This window comes from Salvia splendens, chromosome 9 (genome assembly GCF_004379255.2).
Source record: "Salvia splendens isolate huo1 chromosome 9, SspV2, whole genome shotgun sequence".
In the NCBI taxonomy this organism is placed as follows: Eukaryota; Viridiplantae; Streptophyta; class Magnoliopsida; order Lamiales; family Lamiaceae; genus Salvia; species Salvia splendens.
In genome coordinates this window covers 899,805-916,374 of record NC_056040.1, presented here as the reverse complement: position 1 = coordinate 916,374, position 16,570 = coordinate 899,805, and the positions used below count along the sequence as shown (strand labels likewise).

At 36.8% G+C, this 16,570-nt stretch overlaps 2 protein-coding genes and 1 non-coding gene across 3 annotated transcripts; 2 read left to right on the top strand and 1 right to left on the bottom strand.

Annotated features, from left to right (window-relative positions):
• Window positions 1-425: 425 nt before the first annotated feature.
• LOC121746638 (E3 ubiquitin-protein ligase RNF144A-like) lies at window positions 426-2,514 on the bottom strand. The gene is made up of 2 exons (XM_042140542.1): window positions 1,720-2,514; window positions 426-972 (listed from the first exon to the last, which is right to left on the bottom strand). Exons 1-2 carry the CDS (start codon window positions 2,364-2,366, stop codon window positions 789-791), a joined length of 831 nt encoding a protein of 276 aa, XP_041996476.1. The 5' UTR covers window positions 2,367-2,514; the 3' UTR covers window positions 426-788.
• A 5,562-nt stretch (window positions 2,515-8,076) lies between these two features.
• Window positions 8,077-8,149, top strand: TRNAE-CUC. The gene has a single exon. It is a non-coding gene; the product is annotated as a tRNA-Glu (tRNA).
• A 380-nt stretch (window positions 8,150-8,529) lies between these two features.
• Window positions 8,530-13,761, top strand: LOC121746433 (neutral ceramidase 1-like). The gene is made up of 10 exons (XM_042140262.1): window positions 8,530-8,636; window positions 9,197-9,552; window positions 9,776-9,984; window positions 10,407-10,751; window positions 11,048-11,312; window positions 11,385-11,655; window positions 11,731-11,856; window positions 12,035-12,098; window positions 12,385-12,554; window positions 12,880-13,761. The coding sequence occupies exons 2-10, from the start codon at window positions 9,251-9,253 to the stop codon at window positions 13,426-13,428; spliced, it is 2,301 nt and encodes a 766-aa protein (XP_041996196.1). The 5' UTR covers window positions 8,530-8,636; window positions 9,197-9,250; the 3' UTR covers window positions 13,429-13,761.
• The last annotated feature ends 2,809 nt before the right edge of the window (window positions 13,762-16,570 follow it).

Here is a 16,570-nt window from a genome sequence, read left to right as displayed (position 1 = left end):
GAGAGAGAGAGAGAGAGAGAGAGAGAGAGAGAGAGAGAATATTTGGCTCTTTATTCTAAATTCAAGTCAACATAAGATAGTAAGTCCACCCACTTCATTTTTAGGTCAAAAATCACAATTTATTCGAATCAAGAATAATTCTCCTAAGTTTTGTCCAAGCTCTTCATTGATTTTACACAGTTTTTTGCTCACTACTGATCTTAATTTTAACTTTTTTGTTTACATGTGTATTAACTGCATCATTGGGCCACCATAAGTGAAGTTTTCTTCATTTAAAGTTCATTTACTCAGTTTTTAAATTTATGTACTCCCCAACAAATACCTAATTATAAATAAGCATCAATGGCATTAATTTAAAAGCAAGTTGGAAAATTCGTTGCTATAGTAAATGCTAATCACTCTCATAAAGTCAATGGAGCAGGACATTCTAGTCAACAAATATATATTCATATTTATATAGTGATAAAACTGATAACATCCAATGTAACTCAACTCTCGGAGTTAAATCGAAATTTACCTACACTACATAATTAAAATGGCCCATCTCCATAATAATCCCCCAAACCACATAAAATGACGAAACTACCCCTCCTTGGAATGACCTCCTTGGAAGTTGCTGGGAAGCCAAATATACATCCCATAAAAAGAAAGCATGACAATTTGCAGCAGATTCAAGTTGGAGCAGAATAAAGGAAGATATTTCAAATGGGTTTTGGTTAATTTCACCATATTATATCCATATTCATGGAATAAAGCTGTACAAAATGTCCACCTTGGTAGTAAGTATATCATGTGGTATGAGTTAACTTGCGCGTTCGGGTCTCCCAGGACAAGAGGAAGAAGGTGAAGATGATGAAAATGACGAGTATGGAAACTCTGAAACACCATTCGCAGCAGAGCGAGGTCCGGTCGCAGTGACACCAGTGCTGGTGAACCTGCTTCCCACACTTGTAGCAGAAGCTAATCCCACATCTGCACCACAATAATATCGTCACTTCTCCATCTTGTTAGCAAACCTTGCAATATACCTACATTTTCTAGACAATCATCAATTCGAGACGAGAACTCGAACTCAGGGGATGACTGAAGGATCACAAACAACGGTATTTTGTTTACAAGCCCACAATCTTCCTATGTTTTTCTTGATAAAACATCAATGTTCGACTAAATTTTGAATATTAGGCAAGAACTCGAGCCCAAGGAATGATTGAAGCGTCACAAACAATAATCACTTCTCCATCTTGTTTACAAGCCCACAATCTACCAACGTTTTCTTGAAAAAACATCAATTTTTGATTAATTTTTGAAAATTAGGCAAGAACTCGAGCCCAAGGAATAATTGAAGCATCGCAAACAATGATCGCTTCTCCATCTCGTTTACAATCCCACAATTTACCTACGTTTTCTTGAAAAAACATCAATTTTCGACTCAGTTTTGAATTTTATACGAGGAAAGTGCAGTTGATGGAAGCACAAGTCTCCAAATTCCAAAAAAGATTACATAGTTTCTTTAACTTACAGGAGAGTTTATCTCAAAATCAATGTTTCGTGCACAAATTTGATCGAAATCCAAAACTACGTTTCATTTGATCAATCGCAATCACTCTATGCATACCTCGAAAATTGAAACTAGAATCAACGAGATCTAACAAAAATGCAAATCGAATTCTTCACAAGATCATTTCTCCCCCCAAAAAACAGTAAAAAAAAACAGAGTACCTGCATTTGACGATCCTGCAACCTTCAACCAATTCGACGAAATGCCTACAGCGAGGGCACCTCCTCCACCTGTTCTGCTCCACCAGCCTCCCAAACGCCAAATCATTCCGATCCCTAGCCTCGGCGCTCTCCTCGCACCCAAACCCCGCGTGCCAAACTCTCTTGCACTCGAAGCAGAAGGACCTCCTGCAGTTAGGGCACCTCGATTTCCGTACAATTCCGCCGCACTCGTTCACGATCAGCACGTTGCAGCTCCTGTACGGGCAGTAGCACCTCTCCTCCCCCATAATCGCCGCCTCGCACAGCGCGTCGCACCACCGCACGAACAGCTCCTTCCCTACCCACGCCGCCGGCTCCAGCGCCTCGCCGCACCCGATCGCAGGGCAGGCGATCTCCCCCGCCGCGCCGTCGTCGAGCTTCGCGCGGACATACTTGGCCGCGCAGTCGGTGCAGAAGGGATGCGAGCACCTCCCGGCGTTGCAGAACCTCTCTGACGCCGGCTCGATGCAGATTTCGCAGGTGAATTCGCCTTCTTCCGCTTGCAATTCTTCTTCCAATTGAGGCGGTTTTGCATGAGCATTTTGATTCTGGAGCTGTAATTCCTGCTGCTGCGAGGATTGGGGGAGCTTTTGCAGAGTGTTTCCCATATTTCGTTAGGGTTTTAGGGTGGTGTAAGTGTAACTGCTGCAGCCATGTGTGAGGAGCTCAGAGAGATGTTTATAAGATAATGGTGGTGTCAAGTTTTCTACTCTAAGCTTAAGCTACTTTTTCTTCTTCTTTTGCCTTTTTCGGCTTTTCTTTTTACAATTTCCCTTGAATATTGGAGCTTGTTTGCAATTGTGTATTCTTCAGTTTATTTTGTCTTTGTTGTCCAAAGGGGATTGGATGGGAAATGTATATTCAGAAGGTATACTTCTCATTACCTTCTCATTATTATACATTCTTAAAAAGTAAAGAACTCCAAAGAAATAAGGTAAATTAAAATGCAAACAAAAATAATTAATTTTTTATTTTTTTTTATCAGGAAGAGGTATACCTTCTCAAAATGAAAAAAGGTGTAATACCTCCTCAAATACTCTTTCCATTGGATCATGAAATTTTATGGAAAAGAGGTAAATATGATAGTTATTTCTCTTTACCTCTCCACTTACCCTTTCCTTTGGAGATGCTCTTACTGCCCCTTAGTGGGCCACTGCATATCTTGATTGAACACCCCTTACAATACAGTCGGACCAGGATGTGGGAGGAGCCTTGGGGTTGGGGTTTCAACCTTTTGCAAGAATGTATCTAGATGTATGGTTAAATTAGAATTGTCGATATTGTTTGGAATCGGATTGTATATTAGTAATATACGATGCATTCTTTTTGTTTGGAATCGAATTTTGTATACTACTATGATATGCGGATGCCTTGTTAAATGAGAATTGTTGGTTCTGATCGGAATTGGATTGCATGTTTCGGTTTCAAATTATATAACTTATTCTTTTGGGATTGGACTGAAATTGGATATCAGTTCCACTGGTCTAGTTCCGATTCATGAATTTTTAACAGCCGAAAACTGTTAAAATCCATCATAAACAGGAAATGTCGTGAAAAAGTACTGAAAATCAGGAAATTAATGCTATTATTAAACTTCAACAGCTGAGAAATGGTCACATTTATTATTGTGCGAGGATATTTGGTTTTATGCTAAATAAACTGAAAGCATAAAAGTACAAGAATAATAGATGGTTTCAAAAAAGAATAAGCACATTCTTATGGGATAAATGAAAATGACAAATTTAGACACTTTTAAAAGCGGAAGGAGTACATTTATTTAGCTAGTTATTCCTCGGCTTTGCCCATTGTATTGGACAAAAAAATTGTACGCAATTTTATTGTGATATCTAGATTGCTTTTAACACGCATTCAAGTAGACTTAAACTTTCAATTGATGTATTAGTTAGAAAAAAACATAGTTGCAGTTGAGTTGCATTTTATTATTGAGAAAATAACATTTGTATGCAAATTTACTTTGATATTTAGATTGTTTGTAGGAGTAGTATGTATTTGAGATGATTCAAACTCTAAACCGACCTAGTATTAGTTAGAGAACAACCTTTTTAATAAATGTGTAGCAGTTTATCATTAACATTGATGGAGAGAAATTTCCATTATTTCAATTCTCTTGATGTAAAAAAAGTAAAACAAAATACTGATTTAAAGATTAAAGTTTAATGTAGTGATTCTTTCTTTATTTACCAATTGTAGGAAAATGATTCCCATAAACACACCTACTTTCCTAAATCAATCCAATTTCTAGCTTTTAAAACTTTATTAGCTAAAATATTAATAAAGCTATGAAAACTAGAGGAAGCATATATATTGCTTCCTGTCTTTTTCCATGAAATCTTGCGGCAGTGGTGACGTGCCCAATAAGCCATGACTACTTCTGTTTTACCCAAAGTCATTTTCTATTTACTTGTTTTTCCCTCCAACTTTAATTAACAATTATCTTAGGATTTTTGAAACAATAAATATCGTTTTTGTATTGTTATTTTCTACGCTTTTTTAATTTAAATATCTCATTTTAAGAGTAATTGCTAAAGCCTATTTGATACATATGGTTTTCACCTTGTTTTTTGAATCGAATATTATTTTAATTTGAACTTAAAACTTTATAATGATAATGTGAAAGGTCTTCGTCTTATTTTCGAACCGAATGTTGCTTCCAGACGCTGCAAACTGGTTCCATGAAGACTGTCTTGGATTGCGTCAAGACACTTTAGCATCTTTGGGCTCGTCTGGTAGCCCATAAATAGCGTGAAACACCATTTTCTTCACGCTATTTTTGTCGTTTGGTAGCCCGAACACCATTCCAGCGACCCGGGATTCATCCGTCGGGTTTCAGCCCTACATCTACTACTATCGGCCTCTCCGTGTCAACTCCATCACGGTGGTGAGCAGGTATAAGAGCATCCGCAACGCGTCTCGGAGAAACGAGACGGCCGCGAGACAGCGTTGCAGCCTTCCGTCCCGGTCCCGTCTCGCCGAGCGTCTCGTCCCGCGAGACAGCTCGCCACGCTGACGCAATAAATCATTTTTTTAAATTTGATTTTAATAACAAAATAAAAAAGTAAAAAAATTAATAAACGGTCATATGACCGTTCAACGGTTATTTTTTTTCTTTTTTATTCTATAAATACTCATCTTTCATCCTCATTATACACACAAACACACATCTATTCTTCTCAAATCATCTCCATTTCTATAAAATTGTATTTTAAATTATGTATTTTTTATTTTTTTTAGGATTTTAATTATGTATTTTTTTTTGTTTTTTTTAAATTTTAAGTTGTATTTTTATTTTATTTAATGTGTGTTTTTTATGAATTGAATTTGTTGGAAATAAAAATAAAAAATGAAATTGAATGAATAGTTAAGAGATGAGATGGTTAAGAAATGGATAAGAGATGAGGGTTAACGTCGGTTGTCTCTTAGTTAAGAGATGAAGTGAAAAGTACAGTGTGACCCATGAATAGTTAAGAGATGAAACAGTTAAGAGATGGATAAGGGTGGGGCTTTTCACGATTAGGCTGAAAACGTTTCATTTGTACCATTTTGCCCTCCGAATTCTTCAAGCGTTTCGTTTTTCTTACCGTTGGTCACTCATTTTCCGTCGAGGCGACTTCGACGCTCGACAGCCGTCTCTCCCCGGTTCGACTCAATCCAGATCGGCGTTCGTAGTCTGGGTAAGTTTTGATTCGAATGTTCGATTATTGTTTGCAGTGTCGATTTGTGGTGTTTTTGGGTTTGATCTGTTGGCATATTTTTTGAAGATGGATTTGGTCTGGTTGCTTAATTGAATTCGGTCCGATTTGAGCCAATTTTGTTGTGCATCTGTAGCTTTAATTTTGGCGCTTCGATTTGGTTGTCTTGCATAATTGATTTCGTTCTGCAAAAAACTATTACTCATTGGTGAGGAGATTGTTGTGCATCTGTCATAATAGTAAACACTTTATTTCTGCTCGTTTAATTGAATTGTTTAATGTTGCTGCAGCTCTGTTAAAATTTCTGAAATTGAAGTTTCTGTTTAAATGCTTTCGGAAAATAAACTCATCTTTCTTAGTTTTATGCTCTCTGTTTAAAATCATGAAAGCCCATTTACCATAAACCCATGTTAAATATTTTACCACCTACCAGACGCCCCTTTAGTATGAGAGAGAAATGTGCACACACAACTATTATCCGTTTTATTTATAAGTGTTGGGGAGCTGGTATTTGAAAAATTTATATCTTATAATATCTTTATTAAATCACTAGTATTATTAAATAAAGATGTAAATCAGTAGTAGTATCATTTATTTTCTTCTTTTCACAAAATTAGCATGTTTACATATGGCAAAATGATTAGTTTGTTTGTCAATGTAGAGCTAAAGTACTTTAATTAGTTGGAAATGATACGATTGATTTGAAATTAGAATTAAGTGACTAGTGACACTAGTGCGTGATCTCAAAAAAAAAATAAGGGATGATAAAATTAGATTTTTCTCATCAATGAGCCAAGAATAATTGTATTTTAGGAAAATAAATGGACAATCTTATCTATTCTGACCTTTTGCACATGGATATTAATTTCTTATGACTCCCAATTTGATCAATACTTAAAAAATCACATTTACCTAAGACATTCATAAAAAAATTAAATGTATGTATCAGGAATTAGATTGAAATTTAAAGCATATGGGAAAAAATAGAGATCTACTATAAATTGTAGGTATAGTATTATCAGAAAAATACGTGGGCTGTCACATCCTTTACTATGATACTATCATCTTCAGCCTATAATTTAGTCACTATTTTCCATTAGTCGCTTAGAGCATCCTTAACCCCGACCCGGATTCAAGTCCCCTCCACGTTATCATTCCCTTAAATTTGAGTCCCAGGCCACAACTGCTTTAACCCTGCAGGCCTCATCCCGAGCCACAACTATTAAATTACACTATTCACAACTCCAGCCTATATTACTCGTAAAAAGTGAAAACGTTGAGCAATTATAACACGAGAAATTCATTTTTAATACAAAAATAATAAATTATAAACTAAAAAATATAAAAAAAATTAGAATATTAAAAAAGTGTAAAAAAAAATTAGAATATTAAAAAAAGTGCAAAAAAATCTCGCTCCTCTCCATCTTCTTCCTCTTCCTCCTCCTTCTTCTTCCTCTCCCCCCCTCTTCTTCCTCTTCCAAATGCATAAAAATTCAGAACTTGGGGCACAGGGGCGGCCCGAACCCCCTCCAACCGGAAGCTCCATCGCCCGCCAGGCCGGACCCCAGGCACGTCCCTGGGCTGCGACTGAGTCCCCGGGACCGGCCTGGGCCGCAAATTCGTCACCTCCATCGCGCGGGGCCGCGGGCCGGGACCCAGGTGCGTTAAGGATGCTCTTAAGAATCTAGTGGCGTATCTTGTTAATCTTATTTTACTTTTTATATTTATGGAAGGTTATGACTTGTTTGTATTACTCCTAATATTTATTTCTCCTTTCTGAAAATTAATTATACTACTATGAGAAAATAATGCATATGCTTATTTATACCCCCATTTATAATATTATTAATATTTTTTATCGTATTAAATATATTCCGCACACTGGGCCTCACAAGTTATTATTATAAGTATAACAATATCCATATTTTAAAATCAATTATGTGTGTGCTATTTTCAATGGAAAGTTCACACAACACAAGTAGAAAATGTGTGCACAGCATTTAAGGACACTCACCAAAATCGTACTATATCAATTATTTCAGTTTAATGACTAAAGAGAGTGTTGTCTGAGTAGAGTTTTAACTTAGAGTCAAAATAGCTTACAAACACGTCTTTTCTACACTTATAGAAACCATATTATAAGCAAACCATCTAACTTCTAATACTTTGTAAAATCTTTATATCTATGTCCACATCGAAAATAAAGTTATCAAATGACTTCACAACTCATACAAAGTAATTTCCAAAAAATTCAGACGGATACCACCTCACAATCAAAACAACTAGTTCGGATCTCTAAAAATGAAACATGTCAAGTATAAACGTAAATATGTATTGACTTCATCAAACCGTTAATTCAGTTCATGAGCTTGAACATGAACATGCCAATCACACAACTAAGTAGTTCAACTCGATAATGTTACTTTCTTAATTTACATTCTTCCTCTTCCTTGTGCTACACTATTATCTTCCATTCCAAGCACAACTATATCATAGAGTACATGCTACAAAACTTAGTAACTTCGCAAAACCTCTCTAACCATTTTGCCTAACATTTATAAGCCCACCAAAATAGTCTTAAAATATAATTTAACACTCCAATGACAAATCCGTTGTAGTCTAGTTGGTTAGGATACTCGGCTCTCACCCGAGAGACCCGGGTTCAAGTCCCGGCAACGGAATTCTTTTTTGCCTTAATTAGTTATTCCTAAATAAAACTAAATCCCTATAAAAAAGTTGTTTTGCCTTCAAAATTTTTAAGTAATTAATTTTTTTTAAATCCTATAAAAAGTTGTTGAAGTGCATATTAAATGCGATCATCATTTATCACTATTCTAGACTACTCCTACTTAAGAAAGTGCGCACTTATAATTCACTAATCGATTCCACATAAATGCGGAGTACTTAGTATTTTTTTTATTTGAAAATCAATCATATTTAAAAAAAAATCATAGTAAAAGGTTGGTTGAGGGTAATTAAATGCGATGATCAGTTCATCGCTGTAATTCAACTTAGGAAAAATGGCCACTACATTAACTACACAATTTTGTTAACTTATTTTATTTGAAAATCAATAAACAAATTCTCCGAGCTAACAACCGCCGTCTCGCAACCTCCAACCACCACGCGCCACCGCCGCTCCTCCACTACTGAAGCATAACGCAAAAGGTGTGAAAACACTCATAAACTTCTTCACTTTCAAGTCAAGCCTTCCTTTTTTTCTTCTCCATTTCCCATTACGGTCGCTTTCACTCAATTTCCACTTCAGCATTAAGTCTCCTTGCAGCTTCGTCGCGATTGCTGGTTATACATGCAAGCATTCGATCGATCCATATCTCGTGCTAATTTGGCTCGTGCTCTTGTTGTTGTGTTTGAATTGACGTATGACTTGGCGCATTATGCAATTGTTGTGTTGTCATTTTCTGGCTGCTAATTTCGGTGTTGTATTTGAATTTTTGAACACAATTTAGGTTTTATAAGCTAACTTGATGGAGTATAATTTTTTTCCTATGTATTGCGTTGCCGTTACGGTGCAGCTGAATCAATTGTCTGTTGCGGATCAATTTGGCTTTACCCCTTTTTAGATCTTTTAGCAGTTTGATCCTTATTTTGGATATTTTGGATGTTTGCTGCTTAAATTTTTGTGGTTATGTTGGCCACTTGCCAATGAATATATGTGTATTTAACAGCTCATAGCTAGAATTACTAAATTCACGCATTTGCTGAAGAAATATGTGCAGAAGTGATTAGGTGGTTGAAGAGCTGGCTTAAGTTGGAGGAAAATGGGGAGATCTGTCAGGATGATTTGGTTACCGATATTATTATTGCTCTTGTTGGAGAATGGGATGGCTTCCGACTACCTAATGGGGCTCGGAAGCTACGACATCACCGGACCGGCTGCTGATGTCAACATGATGGGGTATGCGAACACAGATCAGGTGACATCGGGTGTTCACTTCAGGTTGCGAGCTCGGGCCTTCATTGTTGCAGAGCCACAAGGGAAACGAGTTCTGTTTGTGAATCTAGATGCTTGTATGGCCTCACAACTGGTGACTATCAAAGTTCTTGAGAGATTGAAAGCAAGGTAGTTATCGAGCAACTTACTAGCTTTTCAGATATTTAGTCTTCATTATGCAATTGAAAGTGGATGATCTTATCGTAACTCTGGAAAGCTTTCAGACCCTTCTGGTTTACTTCATTTTAGTTTAAACTTATAGTACTAGTTAGCAGCATGCTTGCATGATGTTATAACCTGTAGTATTGGATTGGATTTTATATAAGAGGCGGACGTTTTCATGCTACTGCAGGTATGGAGATCTTTACACAGAAAAGAATGTTGCTATTAGTGGCATTCACACCCACTCTGGCCCAGGAGGTTATCTCCAATACATAGTGTACATCGTAACATCCCTTGGTTTTGTGCGCCAGTCATTTGATGCCCTTGTTGATGGCATTGAGCAGACCATCATACGAGCTCATGATAATATTAGACCTGGATCAGTATATGTGAATAAAGGTGACAAAATTCTACCTGACAGTAGATTTTTAGTTCCATTCCACCTGCAAATGGGAAAAAAGAATCTAATTAGCTGAAAAGGACTTCTGTTATATGCCAATGTGTGTTATTGTGTCCACCATCTGCTGCATCGAAGTGATCTTGAAAGTTATAGTTTTACTTCTGTTTTGTTAGGTTCTCTGTTGGGTGGAAGAGAAAGTTGGTTTCAGTAAGCATAAATTATATCTTCTTTTATTTTGCTTGGTTTCCTCGAGAAGAGTGGTGTAGCCCTCTTCTCTGAGCTTAATGTCAATTTTCTCTGTTTGCATGTGTTCCTTCTGGAAATTTTGCCCATGAGCTGTGATATGCTTAACCAGGTTGTTCTGTATTGTAGACAGCTGTCTACGTCTGCATCATTCTCACAAATTTATCATCAATTACAGGGGAACTTTTAGATGCTGGTATAAATAGAAGTCCAAGTGCTTACCTTAATAATCCAGCTGCAGAACGCAATAAATATAAGTATGATGTTGATAAAGAGATGACCCTCTTGAAGTTTGTTGATAATGAATGGGGACCAGTTGGCAGCTTCAACTGGTTTGCAACTCATGGAACTTCTATGGGCCGTACAAATTCATTAATTAGTGGGGACAATAAAGGAGCTGCAGCACGATTTATGGAAGACTGGTTTGATCAGAACAACGGTGGAAGCACATCATCCGACGTATCCGAGCCTAATAGAATCCCCAGAAGAGTCTCAAACATTATTCGAATTGCTAACGACAATCGTAAGTATTCAAATATTTTTTAAGTTACTTTAGTAGCATTACATTGATATAGAATCATTTGTAAGTTATAAGTTTTTTTTTTCTAGAAAAAACTTTATAGTGGCCCCAATAGTCCTTTTTCGAGAATCCTTCCTTCTTTGGTTTTAGGTAAAAAGGAATGTTATTTTTTTATTTTACGTAATTTTATATCTAGGATTAAATGTACAGGGGGTGGGAGAGGATTCGCGCGTGCTCATTAGAAAAGAATCACCAATATGAGTACATGATTAGTTTTTTGGTGGATTGCATTAATGCAGATCATGAATTACTAGAACTTGCTGCTTCTTTTGAGTCTTTGCCGGGTAAATCAACCACCAGGTTTTTGAGCCTTGCAAGACGTGTGCGGAGTGTTCTGAGGCAGGCTGATAGGCCTAAATTTGTATCCGCATTTTGTCAGACCAACTGTGGAGATGTTAGTCCGAATGTGCTCGGTGCATTCTGTATTGACACAGGGGTACCTTGTGATTTCAACCAAAGTACATGTGGTGGAAAGAATGAGTTATGTTATGGTCGAGGACCTGGGTATGTCGACTTACACATTATACAATTATGTAGGAGTATAAATCAAAATCCTAATGTGTTCTTGCTTGTCAGGTATCCAGACGAATTTGAAAGTAATCGAATTATTGGACAAAGACAATTCAAGAAAGCAGTCGAGCTATTCAGTGCAGCATCGGAAAAGTTAAATGGGAAGATTGATTATATCCATACTTATGTTGATTTCTCTAATCTCGAAGTCACAATTCCAAAAGAAGGTGGAGGTACCACCACTGTCAAAACATGTCCTGCTGCTATGGGGTTTGCATTTGCTGCTGGTACAACTGATGGGCCAGGGGCTTTTGATTTTAAGCAAGGCGATAACCAGGTATACCGGTCGGTTTGCTAAATGAGTTTCTGCTCTCATGTGGCACATATTAATCTGTTTCCCCCTCTCTCTTAGGGTAATGCGTTTTGGAAACTTGTCCGCAATGTGCTCAAAACTCCTACCAAGGAACAAGTGGATTGTCAGCAGCCAAAGCCCATTTTACTGGATACTGGCGAAATGAAACAACCTTATGACTGGGCGGTCAGTAAAAGTCTTGCAATAAATTATTTTTGGTCTTTCTGATAATGGCCTTGACTCTCTGCAACCTTACTTTCTGAGTAATGTGTCAAATTTGGTATTTTAAGTTAAAAACTACTCATTGTCGCGCTTGCTTTTCACTCGTGGCCTCATATTGACCATAAGTTTATCTTGACTGCAGCCTTCAATACTTCCGGTTCAGATTCTGAGGATCGGGCAGATGGTCATTCTTAGTGTGCCCGGGGGTAAGAACTCGACTTAACCTTTTCCATATACTGTTAGTAAATATGATTGGGTCTCGCATTTCTAGTTCTTTCTTCTTCTGGAATTTCTAAAAAAGTTTCGTGCATTGCTATAATGCTCGAAATATATGTACTAGGTAAATAAGAAGATGCGAACCGTTGTCTTTTTATGGAAGTTAAATTTTATGGTAGTAATTTTTATTGCTATGCTGAAGATGCTCGAAGATGCTCGAAAATGTCTGCTTGCTCTATAGTTTTAAACTGTTGATTTTTTGCTTTCGTGTACCAGAGTTCACTACAATGGCCGGAAGACGCCTTCGAGATGCTGTGAAAAAAGTTCTCACGAGCGGAAGTAGCAAAGAGTTCGGCAGCAATGTGCACGTAGTGATAGCTGGCTTGACAAATACATATTCTCAATACGTCACCACATATGAGGAGTACCAGATGCAAAGATATGAGGTGAATTGCTTTTATTTTTAATGAATTTTGAAAAGTTATTTTTTTACATTTTTCACAAAAATATTTTATCAGCGAGACTTTATATCTAAACTTGAGTCTGCTAGTAAACTTGTATGCAATAGTGAGAAAATGGTTCTTACAAAATACTCCACTTCATATAGAGAGACATTTCTGCACTGATATTGATATATAGTAGTAAGAACTTAAATTGCAAATTCACATGAAATACTTAATACTACTATGCTTTTCTCTATCTTGTAGTACATGTTTTGAAACATAGGCACATCTCAATATTCTAATATATGGCTCTCCTCCGGGTATTCAGGGTGCGTCGACGTTGTACGGCCCTCACACCCTCAGCGCCTACATCCAAGTATTCCAGAAGCTCGCCACGTCCCTCGTCACTGGAAAGCCAGTTGAGCCGGGCCCACAGCCCCCGGATCTGCTCGACAAGCAGATAAGCCTGCTCACACCAGTTGTGATGGATGCAACTCCAATCGGCAAACAGTTTGGGGACGTGAGCGCAGACGTACCCAAAAACGCAGCCTTCAAGAGAGGCGACAATGTGACGGTTGCTTTCTGGTCCGCGTGCCCCAGGAACGATCTCCTGACCGAAGGGACGTTCGCGCTAGTAGAGATCCTCAGGGGGAAGGACACGTGGGAGCCCGCCTACGATGACGATGACCTCTGCCTCCGGTTCATATGGTCGAGGCCTTCGAAGCTCAGCGCTCAAAGCCACGCAACCATACAGTGGATTGTGCCGCAAACAGCTGCTGCAGGTGTCTACAGAATTAGGCATTTTGGTGCTTCGAAGAATCTGCTGGGAACGATCAAGCATTTCACGGGTACTTCTAGTGCCTTTGTGGTGGCTTGATGACCAATGTCGGATCCGAGTGTGGTCGAGGGTCGACTGACCTCACAGACGAAAGCTCCATTAAATTCGGCTTTAAGAGCTCCGCCCACTGACCCGCGCCCAAACCTTTCGGGGTTGGGGTTTACTTTCATTTTTCGTCCGCCATTAATTGTCAGCGACGGCTACTTCACCGCTTATGCCTTCCGACACTCGCAATCGCAATCACCTTCTTACTGAATCCGACCGCATGGGTTTTGTCCATTGATGATGCTTCTTTCGTTTGCCATTTTGTATCAACCATTTATGCTAAGTAAAGAACTATATGTTTTTAATTGCATAATAATGTTTCTATAATACACTGAAATTAAATCAAATGAAAAAATAAGAAATACAAATTCAGGGAAATTAAATTAACATTTGAAACTGATTAACACCCATGAGCATTATTTTAATTATAATTAGAATTACTTATATCTTTTGGATTTTAAAAAAAATTTAATTTTAGTTTTTGTAACGAACAACTTTTTAATATCATTATTTCAAATGCTAAGTCATTATTTACTATGGAGTATTTTTTAAATCTAGTGACTATATGCAGTAAATGTTCGTCATAACACCATACTGTGAAATAAATTCTATATGTAAATAAGTAATCATCATAAGTATTTCCGAATTGATTGGGACATGACCAGTGGCGGATCGGGGGGCAGGAGGGGGCGGTCGCCCCCTCCATGCGACTAATTTTCCCTTATCTCGGATGTATATTTTCCATATCCGCCCCCTCCGTTGTCTCCGACGTCGCCCCGTTGACCGAAAAAAAATAACCATTATCTCCCAAGCTCAATTGAAATAAAATTTTAAAACTCAACTCAAGCCCAATTAAAAAAGAACTAAAAGCCCAATCGTATCTACCTTTTTAATTAAGTACTTTGGAATACTTACTTGGACTACTAAAAGTCCCACTGAGTGTTATGTTAACACTACTAAAAGCCCCTTTAGCATTTTAAAAGAGTGGCCCAGATTAATTAACTGGCCCAACTTCAATCAAATGAGGAGGGTCCAATTAGAAAATAGCCTCCCATCCGTCGGCCTCTCCTTATCTCTCTCAAATTCATCTTCACAAAACAAATCCCCAATCCAAAACCCTAGCCTCTCTTCTTTCTTCCTCTCGGTGGATCTCGACAGGGTCAGCCCCAATCCAAATTCCAGAAGCATAATTTCATAAATTCGAAGGTGTGTTGTGTTTTAAAATTCAAATTCATGTCTTTGAATTTGTAGATTTAGGCATTTAGCCATTGAGGAAAGATTAAATATTTTCCTTTTGAAATAGGAAAAAAAAGTAGCTTAGAAGATTAGTGGTGTATATATAAAACATTGGGTGGGTTCCATGTGGCATGTGGTAAATGCTAATGACAAAGTGTGGTCCCATTGATAGTATAAAGTGAGTAAATGATAGTTACTTTGTTATAATATTTTATAATTATACCTTTTTTGTTTCATTAGGTATGGAGAAATATTTAATCGTTTCTTGTGTGTCAATTAGGTCGTCGACTTACTTACACAAGAGATGGAAAATCGTTTCTCTGAGGCATCCACATACTTGCTAAGTTGTATGGCATGCCTCGATCCAAAAAATGATTTCGCTGCTTTTAATGTTCATAAGCTTGTTCATCTTGCTACTCTTTACCCAAAGGACTTCACATCGACTCAACATACTGAATTGTTTAAACAACTTGAAACTTTTGTTGATGTTGTGAGAAGAGATGCACGATTGAATGGTATTGAAGATTTGGCTAGCCTATCTCAGAAGATTGTTGAAACCAAGAAAGATAAAGCTTTTCCGTTGGTTTATCGTCTGATTGAGTTGGTATTGATCTTACCTGTAGCGACTGCATCTGTTGAAAGAGTATTTTCAGCAATGAAATTTGTCAAGACTGACTTGCGGAATAGGATGGGAGATGAGTGGTTGAATGACAGTTTGGTAGTATACAATGAAAGATCCATATTTGCTAGTGTTTCTAATGAAAGAATCTTGAAACGTTTTCAAGATATGGATACCCGTAGAAATCAGTTGTCTCGGTTAACAGATGCTAGAGCTACTTGAATTGTAATAGACTTTCATTTTGCTAAAAAAACATATTGAAGTATTATATTTAATATTTTATTATTTATTATTTTATTATTTTATTCCGCCCCCTCCGGTTTTTAATCCTGGATCCGCCACTGGACATGACACACACAATTCCAAAATTTGGTGTTATTTGTCTTGTAGTTATGTCATTTTATTTTTCACGTTACATCGAACTTAGATCAATTTTGTTAAATTACAGGAATAAATTTTAGATTACTCTCTCCATTACAATCACGAACACTTTTATGCCAAAGTAAAAGAAAAAGGTGAAGCATACAATTTATTTTCATTTAAAAAGTACTACTCCTTATATACTCGAGTTTTCATTTTGGACGCTTCGTAATAATAAAATCATTTACTTTTTTAGTAAAAAGTAGTAACACATTTTCACATTCTTACTTTTTTTTCTCTCTTATTTTATTATTTCTATTTTTTTCTCTTTTCTACTCTATTTATCTTTTTATTACTTTTTTTCTATCTCTCTTTTTATTATCCCTATTTTTTTTTCTCTTTTCTACTCTATTTATCTTTTTATTACATACCATTTTCTTAATTTCCATGCCAGAAAAAAATGATTCTCTATTGGACGGAGGAATATAACATTCATCATACAATTTTAAAGTGAAATTGTGTTAGTTAGTGATAGTTGACCTTTTAGTGTGGAGTATTTCAGAAAAGGTAACATGTGGAAAAGTAGATGAGAAGTTAGCTCATAAATATAAATTAATAAAAATAAAAGAAAACTATTTTAATGATATACTATTGCATTATTTACTCAAGTGAATAGTAGATAAATCTGTAAATACTTTTAGAGGTGTTTGGTTTGGTAGATTTAATAGACAAGAATTAAAAAATAACAGGCCAAATTATCAATTACGATCCTTATAATATTAACAAAATATTTTAAATTGAATTTTTTCACAAATCATATCGTCTTTGAACGTAAAGGGAAGAAATTATATTAGTGAAAGTAAAAGGACCTACGTATAATAAATCCAAAATAAATGAAAAAGAGCTAGCTAATCATTTTCA

Bases quoted from the DNA above. Each gene is read 5' to 3' on its own strand.
- LOC121746433 (XM_042140262.1), top strand. From the start codon at position 9,251: ATGGGGAGATCTGTCAGGATGATTTGGTTACCGATATTATTATTGCTC. The intron at 11,313-11,384 runs GTATGTCGACTT...CTTGCTTGTCAG, and splicing joins TGTTATGGTCGAGGACCTGG to GTATCCAGACGAATTTGAAA. The intron at 12,555-12,879 runs GTGAATTGCTTT...CCGGGTATTCAG, and splicing joins ACCAGATGCAAAGATATGAG to GGTGCGTCGACGTTGTACGG.
- LOC121746638 (XM_042140542.1), bottom strand. From the start codon at position 2,366: ATGGGAAACACTCTGCAAAAGCTCCCCCAATCCTCGCAGCAGCAGGAA. The intron at 973-1,719 runs GTACTCTGTTTT...ATTGTGGTGCAG, and splicing joins TGCAGGATCGTCAAATGCAG to ATGTGGGATTAGCTTCTGCT.